Below are 12379 nucleotides of genomic sequence, written 5' to 3' on the forward strand. Positions count from 1 at the left end.
TTTACTATTTTCACTTCCGTGTAATCATTTGCAAAGGTCTAAAGGTTTCACACCTCGTGACCAGAGACACTTAGCTAATGGGAACGGCTTAACATCATTTATGGACCAGCCAGTGTTAATGATTTGTACAAAGTCGGTGTTCAATGAATTCTTATTGGTAAAGAAATGAAGATGCAAGGTTTTGAGACACAAAAAGCAGAGGTATCATTAAGTGATTTTCACATCCAAGTTAGCGGCCCTATGATATTTTCTGACTTGCTGCAGTGCCCACCCCCCCGTCCTCATGAAGATGAAATGCAAACAGCTCCACTTTTCCAGCCCCCTAGTTTCCACCCTCCTCCCACCTCTTCAGCTTCCACCCTTGTGACTCACTGGGTGTCCAAAGGGGCAGGGCTGCATAAGGGGGAAAGGCAGGACTGGGCACACAGAATGACACCCACTTTGTTCTGGGCTCAGTGAAGCTGCTCTCCATCAGCTGGGTCAGGCAAACCTCCTGAGGTCCTGTCCCATCATCTGCTTGTGGTCCCTCAGGTCCTTCCCCGGGCTAAAAAGGGTACAGCAGGGATGAGAGGAAGGAACACCTAAGGAAGACTGGCCAGGCCCTTGGGTGGGTGGGAAGGCAGTGGTGCAGGGAGCAGAGTTGAAGGAAAGCCACCCAAGGAATGTATCTAGCAAAGGGGTGTACCAGGTGGGAGGCTGGGGAAAGGGAGGGACGAACTGGACCTGGTCTGTCTCAGACCTTTGTACTGAGGGCAGCTGCTGTATCCTGGGGCAACAGGAAAGAAAACACACTTGACGCCTAGATTCCAGTCTAGGTCATAACAACAGTTAACGTTTATCGTGTGTTTCTCTTCCTTGATGCCTCTGTTCTCAGCTCTGAAGAAATAGAGTTCTACAAGCCTTGTTCTTCAACCTGGGCATTAGTCCCTCTCTCTTTGGCATTTGGTCATTTTTCTCTCCACTAGCTCCTTCCCACTTGCCTAAAAACATGTTTGCTTTCCTAGGCTACAAACCAAACTCCACCCCCCAACAAAGTTCTTGAAGAGTATGTAGTCCACTCTCCTTACTGCTCATTCCTTCGTACCTCTATTTCTGATTCTTTTTTAAAATATATATATAAATATTTTATTTATTTATTTATTTAGGCTGCATTGGGTCTCTTTGTTGCTGGGCAGGCTTTCCCTATTTGTGGGGAATGGGGGCTACTCTTCGTTGCGGTGCTCGGGCTTCTCATTGCAGTGGCTTCTCTTGTTGCGAAGCACAGGCTCTAGGTGCACGGGCTTCAGTAGTTGTGGCTTGTGGGCTCAGTAGTTGTGGCACACAGGCTTAGCTGTTCTGAGGCATGTGGGAATCTTCCTGGACCAGGGATCAAACTCGTGTCCCCTGCATTGGCAGGCGGATTCTTAACCACTGCGCCACCTAGGAAGTCCCCTTGATTCTTTGCCTACGTCTTTGATGGGACTCCCACATGCTAAGAACTAGACATGCTGGCTCTGTTTCTTACAAGTTCTGTGATCTCCGGCAAGTTGCTTAATCCCTGAAATGTAGTCTCATTTGCAAAACGAGGATAACAAGAATTACCCCATACAGTTGTTTTGATGATTAAAACCAAAGTGTCACTTATTTACAAGGGAGCTTAAAAAATGTTTTGTGTAATCTTTTGTAAAATCTATGATTTTTCTAATTCCAGGCGCTGCTAATTTCAGAGTATATGACTTCCCTTATGAGGGAATGAGGGGCAATGTTCCCCATCTAATTCATGTGTCATAAAAGTTGTATTCCCTCTGCTTCTTTTCCTTTTTTAGCTGGAGCTTTTTTTTTATGTTTGTAAGGAGCACCTATATTATGCCAGATATTTTTAGTACAGTATTGCAGTTAGTCCTCAAACAATGCTGAGAAATTGGTTTTGTTATGCTCGTTTTACAATGAGGAAACAACTTTCCCAAGGTCTCAAGGTTAATAAGTAGAAGAGCAGAAATTTGGGCACAGTTCTCTTTAATAGCAAATCTCACGCGCTGTCTGCTTAATGTTAGTATACCTCAAACGACAAAAGAGCCAGATCTCATTCTACTTGCCTTTATTTCTCCCCTGCATAGTTTTCCAAAAGGAAACACTCCTAACCTGCTCTGAGAAAACCACTGTATGAACATCAGGGGGTATTAAAAAATACAAGCTAGTAATATATAGTTTATAAGTGAGGAACTTGAGAGTTAACGTGTTTTATTTATTTTTGCTTATTTGCTTCAAATTATCTTTAAAGAAAGGGGATGAAGATATTGACTCATCTTAGGTGTTATGTCTATATGTTAATTCTAAGGATAACCACTGAACAACTGAAATAGAATAGACATAAATTCCAAATCAGTAGGACTGTTTAGCAAAAGGGAGTCTATTGAGGAAATGCAATGACTAGAACAGGAGATGAGAAAGGAGAAAAAAGAAGCAAACAAAAAGAAAGTTAAATACATATGAAATGAGAGAGCGGTAATAAATTCAAAGATGATGGTCCTCATGTGACAGAATGTGCTAGTTTCCACCAAAAATCTGCTCTCTTTCTTTCATGGTTATAGAGTTGTGGTGGGGACATGGCTACCCTGCTAGTGGCCTCATTTTCCTGCTCCTTTGCTGCTGGGTGTGATCATGTAACTAAGTTCTGGCCGATGGGATATGAGCAGATGAGAAGTGTGTCACCTCCAGGTCTAGGCCTTTGGGTTTGGGTTCCACGCTTTCTTCTTCCTCGAGCTGGACCTCCCTCATCTGCTTCTCCCGTGTAGATAAAGGCAACACCCTAGAGGATGGAATAGAAATATGGGGCAAAGGAGCCACCCAGCACCCTGGACCACTTATCCCAAGACTGTTTCATGAGACAGAAATAAATATTGTGTTTGAGGGATGGCAGGGGGGAAGGAATCTTTTACCCTAATTAATATACATAATACATGAAAGCCAGTTAATAGACTCTCAGATGGAGTGAATAATACCAAAAGGCAGACTCTCAGATGGAGTACATTATACCAAAATTCAACTGTTATTTACAAAAACACTTTAAAATAATGACTCAGAATGGTTGAAAATGAAGAGATGGGAAGATATATACTAGGCAACCACTAACAAAATGAAAGATGATTGTATCGTAGAAAATAGAATTTGAAGTGGAAAAATGATGGACAGATAAACACCTAATGAACTTAACTAGACAAACTGGGCTGTAGTCCTGGCTTTGCAATTGATATAGTGGAACCCTGGGCAAATTGCTTTATTCTTTCCTCGTCTCAGTTTCTAGCTCTAGAAGAGATGATAATAACACATTATTTGCAGAATTAGGAGATAATGCTTGAGCAACAGTTTCTATAGCCATAAAAATATAGTAACTCAAATTCGATCATATAATTCATTCATTTGACACTACTGAGCATTTCCTATGCATCAGGAACTGTACGGAGAACTGGGAAGATGGAGTCAGTCATATTACTTGTCATCAGAGAGATTTTATGTAAAAAAATGAGTTTAATAAAGTATTCTACAGCATTCTGGGAGGAGGGGTGTGCATTTTGTCTAGAGAGAGTGGCCAGGAGAGGCAAAAAAAGATTTCATAAGAAAGGTGCTTCAGGTTGATTCTGGAAAGATGATCAGTGTTTGGACAGGATGAGTAAGAGGAAGGGTATTTCATGAAAGGGCACAGCACAAAAATAAGTGGCCTGATAGGGAACTGCCTTCACGGAATGCAGAAAGTTTGATGAGACTGGAGAAATAGATGCTGGCTAAGATATTGGGACTTCATCCTACAGGTAATAGGGAGCTACTTGAAGTGGTTATTCAGGGAACGAGTCACTAGATTTTGTATTTTAGAAAGCTTATTTTAGCCACAAGGTGAGAGATGGCAGGGGTGGAGGTGTGACCAGCTTAGGGGCTGTGAAACTAAGGCGGAAGTAATGCAATGTTTCAGGGGCCTGAAATAAAGGACCCGAAACCAGACAAGAGCAGTGAAATGGAGGGAAGGTGATGGACAGGGATGTCTGGTCCATGGAGGGAGCAATAGGAGAAAGCAGGGGAGCCCGGGACAATTTTCAGATTTCTCCTTTGGTTGACGAGCCGGATTGTGGAGACACTGTGAATGAGACTAGAGAGAACAGGCAACTGGCAGGAACGTGAACTCCTGTTTTAGTCGAGCTGAGTTAAAGGTCAGTGAGACGTCTGGGTAGAAATTTCTGATAAGAAATTGGCTTTACAGACTGGAGATCTGGGATAGGGATGGACGCTTTTTTCTCTTACTAGCACATGGTTGGTAGTTGAAGTCATGGGTGGGTCTGAATTGATCAGACAGCATTAGAAACAGACCAAGGGCAGGCTATTTAAGCACCTCCAACAGAGAGGGCAAAGGGGTCGAGCAAGATGGTTAGAGAACCGGAAATGAAAGTGTCACAGTGGCCAGTGGAAGGGATAGTTTCAAGGACAAAAGTTTGGCCCCCCAGTGATAAATGCTACAGATACGTTAAAGAAGAAGGGAACTGAGAAGAAAAAACAACCCAACTGTTTAGGGAATTTTGAAAACCATAGGTGACCTTTGTCAGGGTTGCCTCGGAAGAAGAGTGGGGACAGAAGTGGGTTTGCAAGGAAGAATGAGTGGTAGATGAAGAAATGGGCGCGAGAATATTGAGTACAGGCGTTTATCTCCCAAAGAGCTTGGCTGTGAGGAGGTGGGGACTGCAGGCAGACTGGATCAAGTGTTTTAAAATTTTCAGTTTGTTTTTAAAATGTGTGAATATGTTTGACATGATTAAGGGCCTTAGGAAGATGCTGACAGAAGGAGCCTGAAAGTCCAGGAGACGGAATAACCTGTAAAAAGCCATTCTTGGGTTGGAAATAGATGGAAACCGTCTCCGTTGCCAAAAAAGATGATCGGAAACGCTGTTGGAAACGTTGTTTTCAAAGGGCGGGACGAGGTGACTTGTCGTTTATTGAGCACTCACTGCGAGCCAGTCCCTTCCCCTAACTTGAAGGTAGTGCTCTAATTGGAAGGCAGATCGACTCCTTAGCCGGGTTTCTTTCCATGAAACCGTTAATCATTAAAAATGAACAAAAGTACTCCCTCAAGCTTCACCCTTCTTGCAGATGCTAACCCATCTGCAGTGTTTTTAACGTCACAAAGAATAAACCACCCCTGGCGCAGCTGGTTCCCGAACGGCTGTGGGATGCAGTTATCCCCCTCGCTCTGTCCAAGTCGGTTACTGTCCAGCGCGATTTCGTTCAAGTCTCAGCGCCCAGAGGCGGGGAGCTGCCTGCAGCGCGGGCCGCCGGCGTTCGGAGGGAGGCGGGCGCGGGGAGAGGGAGACCCGGGGAGAGGGGCGCCGGAGGCGTCGCCCGGGACTCGAGGCCACCGCCGTGCCTGTCCCCAGCGCCTCGGCCGGCCCAGCCCGGGCTGTCCCCACCGCTCCCCGCGCGCGCGCGCGCGCGCGCGAGGCCCCGGCTCGGCGCCCGGCCCCGGGGGAGGCCGCCCGCGTCCCCACGGCCGCCCGGTGCCCCTGACCACCCGGCGGCCGCTTTCGGTTCCGCGCCTTATAAGGCCTGCCAGGGGGGTCACGTGCGTCCCGGGCCGCCCGCCGGGAGGAGGGGGCGGCGGGGAGGAGGAGCGGGAAGCGGAGAGGAAAAGGGGAGGGAGCCGAGGGCGGAGGAAGGAGCGAGGGGTGGGTTCTGCGGCCGTGGGAGGCGGCGGCGGCGGCGGCGGCGGCGGCAGGGAGCGGACGGCGCGGAGCTGGACCGAGGAGGCGGAGGAGGTGGAGGTGGAGGAAGGGACCGGCGCGGGGGCGGGAGAGCGCAGCGCGGCGGAAGCCGGAGACGGCGGGAGGGCCGGTGGCTGGCCCCGGGCGGGAGCCGGGGCGCGGCGGCGGCGGCGGCCGTGAGGAGCGCGGCGAGGGAAGCGCATCCAGCGGCCCCGGCGGCGGCGGCGGCGGCGGCGGCGGGGGCCCGGGTCCGCGCGCTCGGGCGGCCGGCGGGCGCGGGCCGGCGCGATGGAGCCGCAGCACGTGCGCCCCGCGCCCGGCGCCCGCAGCCCGGCCTGGGAGGAACCGGTGGGTACAGCGCCCGCGCCCGCCCCCTCCCACTTCTCCTCTGCTCCCCCCGCCCGGGCCGGGTTCCGTTCAGGAAATGGCCCGGGATGAGGTCCCCAGCTGCTTCCCAGCCGGGGCAGCGCTTCCTCCGCCGCCCGGGCTCCTCCTCGCGCGCCGCCCGGAGCGCCTTTGTCCCGCCGGCCGAGACTCTCCCCCGAGGGGCCGCCGGCGATCCGCTGACCACGGCCCTCGGAGGACCGTTTCCGTGCTTCATCGACTTCTCAACTTTTCACTTGATTTTAGAGCGAGGAGGGTGGGTAGGAAGGGGGAAAGGAGAAACCCACGGTGTGGGTCAGCGTGCAGGGCTCGGAGGAGACCGGTCTTCCCTCCCGAGACCGCGCCCTGGGCCGTCACCTGGGCGCTCAGGTTCCTAAGGATCCGCTCTGGCCAGGCGGATCGCGGCTTGAAGCCCGGAACCACGCCTCCGACGCGTGTTCGCTGCTAAAGCCCCGGGCTTTTCTAGGGGTCAAGAGGTTTGCCAGGGATGAAGCGGGAAGCTGACCTCGATTTCGCCTAGGATTTTCGCTGCCCATAAAATGCGGAGGTCGGGTACTTTTAGGGACCAGAGTAGCGTGTGCGCGTGCATTGTGTGTGCGAGGATGAGGAGCAGGAGCCAGGGGGGCTTCGGATTTGGTCCCTCAAACTCCTTCAACTTCTTTCTTCCAACTCAGACAGTCAGCGTCACCTCACATCCCTCCAGTGATTCTACCCCGAAATCCCCGTCTCACTCAGAGCTCTGTAATCCTGTGTGGGTTGCCTTTTCCCAGGCATCGAATTTTGGCTCTCCACGTCCTGCCTCGATGCTTGCTACTCCGTCTTGGTTGAAATTCTTGAACCTACTTGAAAAGACCCGTTCGAAATTTTTGGCCTCACCAGTATTCTGTTCAACGTGTTCGGATGCTCTTTTCCCAGGGACTCCGCGTATCTGCTCAGGCTGGCCCCCTGCCTGTTGAGAGCTTCTAGGTCAGGTGCCAGGCTTGGTTCTCCTTTTTCTTTTCTAATGTGTACACTCCCAGCTCCTTTGCCCAAGTACGTTTCTCTACCTTATGTTTCCCGACCTTTCGGGAGTGTCCTTCAACTCTGATCCATCTGTATCTGCAGCTGTCTTTGCTTTTGTAAATTTGAACATGTTGTTAGGTTGCCCATCTGCTCACATTTCTTCTATTGTGGTTATGACCGGGGATTAAATTATTCTTGAAATTAAAAATACAATTCAGTTTTGGAGTTTAAATCAAAGATCACTTGAGAACTAAATTCAGTGACCTGTTTTTGAAACTTTTTTACTTTTAAACTTTCCTATGTGAAGTCCTTTTTGAACTTGCATACTTTAAGCCAACACCAATCACAATGAGAAATACCCGGTTATATGTATTTTACTTTAGGATGCTGATGCCACAACTACTTTGTGCCTAGAAAAACAAGAGGGAAACTTTTATTTTTGCTTTATTAAAATGACAAAAATGAAAATATTCATTTATTAGCCTTTAAAGCTAGAGCCCAAACAGAAATGTGTGAATGAATTGTGACACTTTGTCCAGACTGTAGAACTCTCCTAAAAACATTAGGTTTATTTTCTTAAACACTGAAGGCATTTTTATTTTCTCCACGGGTATTTTACACAGCACCTACTATGTTCCAGGACTCTTGGATGTAGCAGTTGACAACACGGCACAAATCCTTAAATGCTCAGTGTTCATTCTTTGTAGACAGAATGTCTTGTTTCATACATATTAATAGATTATATTCAGAGAGTCCAAAGAAAAAACATCTTCAGAGATTTCACGTGTGGTATACAATGATAGTTTTGACAAGGTGATTTCATTGGCAACCCTGTGGCCCTCTATGTCTGATACAAAGTCTAAGAACTAATAAAGGGGATTCTCATTTAATTTCTTAGAAAAGATAAGTTATCCAGATTACTGAAAAGTGGTGTATGCAAGAAAAAAGAAGGGGTAAAGTAGGGTGAATATAGTAGTAAATGTTAATTATTTCAGACATGTGGAGCTAAGTGGGGAAATACCAGCTTAATCTAAGTATGTTGAAGGACAGTTTCCCTTCAAAACAAATTTCATCAAAATCAGGGATTCTTGAACTTTTCTTGGATCAGTGGTCCCTTTAAGAATTGCATCAAAGCTATGGACTCTCTTTCTCCCCCAAATGTACCCATGCAACATACGTATAAAAATTTAATAACATTTTAAGGGAATCACAGAGTTCCCAAAAAAGCCCAGGCTGTGGACCCTCAAAGACCTTGGGTTAAGAACATCTGCTTTGATCTGAACTGCATTTTGCTGTCATTCAAAATCTGTTTTTTCAATTCAAATATAGGCAACTTTAATACTTCACCATAAAAGTACACTTATTTACATTTATGAAAAGGAGTATTCAATATTGAAAAGGCAGTATTCACAGCACACAGATCCTGTTGCATTATTGCTTACTGTCCATGCCAGCATGCATGTAAGGATTTACTTTCCTCCTTTTTTTGCCAGACCCCAACATGATATGATTCTATATAGAACTATTCAGACAGAAGAGTAAATGTAGTGTCAGGAGTCAGTGCTGAGTAATAGTAAAGAAAACACACGTCTGGCTTGAAATGTACCCATGTCTGGAGCTGAGAGGCAGCTGCTGGCCATCATGACACTCTTTGTACACGGAGCTGAAATGAAGTTTAGTTAAGTGAGGGCATTTAAATAAACTGTCAGCCTTATCATTGCTCCAGCTAGGGCACTGGGCCTACAAGAAGATAAATGTTGGCATTCAGGTGTCTGTGTATTTTCTTTAATGCTAGCTCTGGAAGGTAATCAAATCAGTGGAAATAGAAGCATTACCTAAATTTCTAATTAATTAAAAACTATTTTGGTGGTAGGAATAGGTGGGTAGGAAGCTATTTAGCCAAGCAGCCCTTACCTGTAGATAATATCCTGGGGGGAAATGGATAGTTGGAATTCTAGCCAGAACTTTTAAGAGTGTGGGAGTATTTTACAAAGTAGTTCTTAAACAGTGCAGGGATACTAGAGTGCCTTTTACTTGTTAAAATTTATTTTTACTTCCAAATGATATTTATCTAGTTGGCTCTGATGAAATTATTCAGAACTGAAAAATTAGGAAGGGGGAAGAATTTCAAAGGAAGAAGGGCCAAAACGTAAATAAGAGTTTGCAAGTATATTTTGTATTAAGTCTAGATGACCAAAGGTTTTTGCCTTAGGTGCAGGGATAAGCATATGTACATAGAATTGATATCATGATTAACTTCAAAATCTTTTTCATTGAGGTAACCTTTAAGGAAATTTTAATGAAATTTTGAATGTTAAACTCTAAACAGGGAATAGATAAGTATTACAGAAGTAGTTTTAAAGTTTGAATGAAAGCAGGTCTGTACCTGTTCAACCTGCAGTGTTCTTTGCATGGTTCCCATTGATTCGGAACATGAATCCTAGAACCTAACTGTTTTAGAAGCGCCTATGTACCTGGGTTCTTCAGAATAGAAACGAAGACTTCTTCATGATATAATATTTAACATAAAACCGTAGAACATACGGGATTTAACAGTTGCAAATAGACATTAAGCCTCTTTTGCTATGAGTAGCAATCAATAAGAATATAATTCAAAATTCTCTATAGATAATGTTAATATTCATAAAGTCGGTATCAGAATGAAAATTGGCTGTGACTTACACATCTTCAGTGTACTAGTTGTTTGTTTGTTTGTTTAAATGGGGCAGAAAGTGGAAACCTAAAGCAGATTTAGTGGTAGCTTCTATTTCTATTTCTTTCTGAATGTAGTGTCTATGTGGCTTATGTCCAAGTTTGTAATAGTGTGTTTGTGATATGTTATGTTCCAAACAAAGATTTCAAAGTAATAATAATAAAAGAAATATGTAAGACACATCTAAGAAATTATTTGAAAATCTGAAAACACCAAGTAAGGAAAAATTCAAGGAAATCTTGTAAATTAAAGACATAATGTAATATGCCACATATGTGAAATTTGTTTTAGTTGCTATTTTGAGCTACATTAAAATGGTAGCAAATATTGAGCTCTTGACATTGCCATTATATTTTTAAGGGAAGGGAAGTTCATTGCAGGTATACAATAGACAGATTAAATACTCATCCTGGAAATTTTACAGGTTAAGACCTAAGAAGATGCTAGTGGGTCAGCTACTTTAAATTAGGGATTATTTGAAACAGTTCCTCAGAAGGGATGATTGACGAAAAGAGGGTTTTTCATGAGCTGCCTTTTGTGGGAAATGATGCGACATTCCTTCACTTGCTTACACTTTATTTCCCTCTGAGTAGGTGCTAGGGAAATTGTAAAGCAGGGATCATTTATTTAGCATGAACAGGCTAAGACTGGCTGTGCTTTCAAAGTCACAACCAAATTTTAGAACTTGTTACACGAGTCTTTGAAGAGCAGGGATAATTGTGAGGTTAATTTTTTATGAAGTGATGAATACCTTTACTTTGAGGTATTAATTGGCCAGCTTTTGCACAGGAATCTATTTTAATATTTTTAAGCGATCAGTGTTTGAATCAGAGTGAGAAGTGTATTCATTCCTCTTCTTAAGATCACAGAATAGGCATGGACATTAAACAATGCCTTTTTCTTTTATCACTCTCTGCCTGGATTCTGGAAAATGTTACTTATATGAAACTTTAAAGCCTAAGGTGTGAATAGAAACATATGATAGTTGACAAACTAACTTTTGTTGTATGATGTGGTAAGGTGAGCAGAATATTAGAATAAGACACATGATCTTCACTTCGGTCCTGCTTGTGACTTTGGGCCTCAGGATCTTTACGTTGAGAGACATCTGAACTAGGTTTATTCATTCAAAAGGCCCTTTACTGGGTGCTCTCATTTACACTGTCAGTGACCAAACAGTTGGGTTGGAATAAAGGCCATTATTTTGATTATTTTCTTCTCTTAAAGAATTCCCTTCTCAGCAGTATATTCTTTGTAGATATAGAACTGCATTTTTACCGAGCTGTAAGGGCTCTTAAAGTTTATCTTGCCAACTCCTTCCCTTCCTAAAGAAGACAACTGAGGCTGGAGAAGTAGCCTCTATCTATTAGTAGTACCTGGCAGCAGTCTCCTCTTTACACATTCAAACTAACCACATTTTACATTTCAATCAATTTAATCTACCATATGGCTTGCATATCGTTTCTTAAAATCTCTTAGAGCTGTTAGTTCTGTCACAGCAAATTATTGACCGTAAGACTGAAACTAAAAAAAATAATAATAAGATAAAAAACCCCCAAACCAAAACATGCCTCTCTTAGCCTGGAGGACCCTTAAAGGTCATGTCAACTGAAAAAATTCGAATGACTCCTGAAGGCCATGAACACGACGCGCTACAGAGACTGAAAGCTTTCCTGAAGCGTGAAGACACTCCACAGTCTGGCAGGGACTTTCTGCCCTACTTAGAAACAGAGCGAACACCAGTTTGGAACTCTCTCTGGATGACAAGAGGAATCCGTCACTTCAGCCTAGTCTCCCCGAAGCCCTCCCACACCTGCAAGGGTTCTTGGGCACCAGGCGCGCACAACGCCCCGCGACGCTGCTCATTTCCAAGTGTCCGCTCCACCAGCTCGCGGGGGACGAGCAGTGAGCAGTGGCTGCCGCCTGTTGATCCCATTTCCTCCCGCTCTAGTCCGGGTTAGGGAGTGGCTCTCCCAGGACTTCCAGTGTTTTCGTGCTCGGGCACTGGTGTTCACACGGCTCCAGTGCATTGTTTTCTCCCAGGCAGTCTCGGTTAGCGCTTCAGCTTAGATATTTATTTGGCACTCTGTCGTCTCGGGCTGCGTGTGCTCGCTCGTTTCTGCGCGCTCTCCACGCCCTTGCCAGTTTCCTGTTAGCAAAGGGATCGCTCTTTCTGAACGAAAAGTTCTCAGAGCGCAGTGGAACCTCCCGGAAAATGCTCTTCTCTTCCGTGTGCGCCGGATGGGAGTGGGGGTGGGCCAGAAACTAAAGGCCACGGTCGGGAGAGCTGAAAGGACCCGAACCCCTAGGCGCAGGCGGGAGAGGTACAGTTCATCCGAGAAGCGCTCCGGGGTCCGCAAACAGACAAGGGGTAGCACCCATCCATCTCGGGGCCGGAGGGGACTTTCACTCGCGGAAACTGCGGCGAGGCCCAAGTGTCTCTGGAGAGATCCTGGGTCCGGGAGGTGGCGGGAGCACCCAGGGGAGCCAGCAGGAAGCTAGGTTCCCTTTCTACCCCCGGGGCCGTTCTTGCCCCTGCTGCCCAGGAACCGAGGGAGGG

The 12379-nt window shown here is 45.8% G+C and overlaps 1 protein-coding gene across 12 annotated transcripts in view; it reads left to right on the forward strand.

Annotated features, from left to right (window-relative positions):
- The first annotated feature begins 5681 nt into the window (after positions 1–5681).
- DGKH (diacylglycerol kinase eta) overlaps positions 5682–12379 on the forward strand; it is a 182611-nt gene continuing 175913 nt past the window's right edge. For 9 of the 12 annotated variants that reach the window (XR_009049070.1, XM_057707875.1, XM_057707883.1 and 6 more), the window contains exon 1: positions 5963–6068. Coding sequence is in view for 8 of the 12 variants with exons in the window: in XM_057707875.1 (XP_057563858.1) it covers positions 6009–6068 (60 nt within the window). In the remaining 4 variants the exon portion in view is untranslated. Of the gene's footprint in view, positions 5781–5962; positions 6069–11915; positions 12144–12379 lie in introns of those variants that run through there. The other 3 variants (XM_057707879.1, XM_057707880.1, XM_057707878.1) reach the window with 3 other exon arrangements.

This window comes from Hippopotamus amphibius, chromosome 14, assembly GCF_030028045.1.
Source record: "Hippopotamus amphibius kiboko isolate mHipAmp2 chromosome 14, mHipAmp2.hap2, whole genome shotgun sequence".
Lineage (NCBI taxonomy): Eukaryota > Metazoa > Chordata > Mammalia > Artiodactyla > Hippopotamidae > Hippopotamus > Hippopotamus amphibius.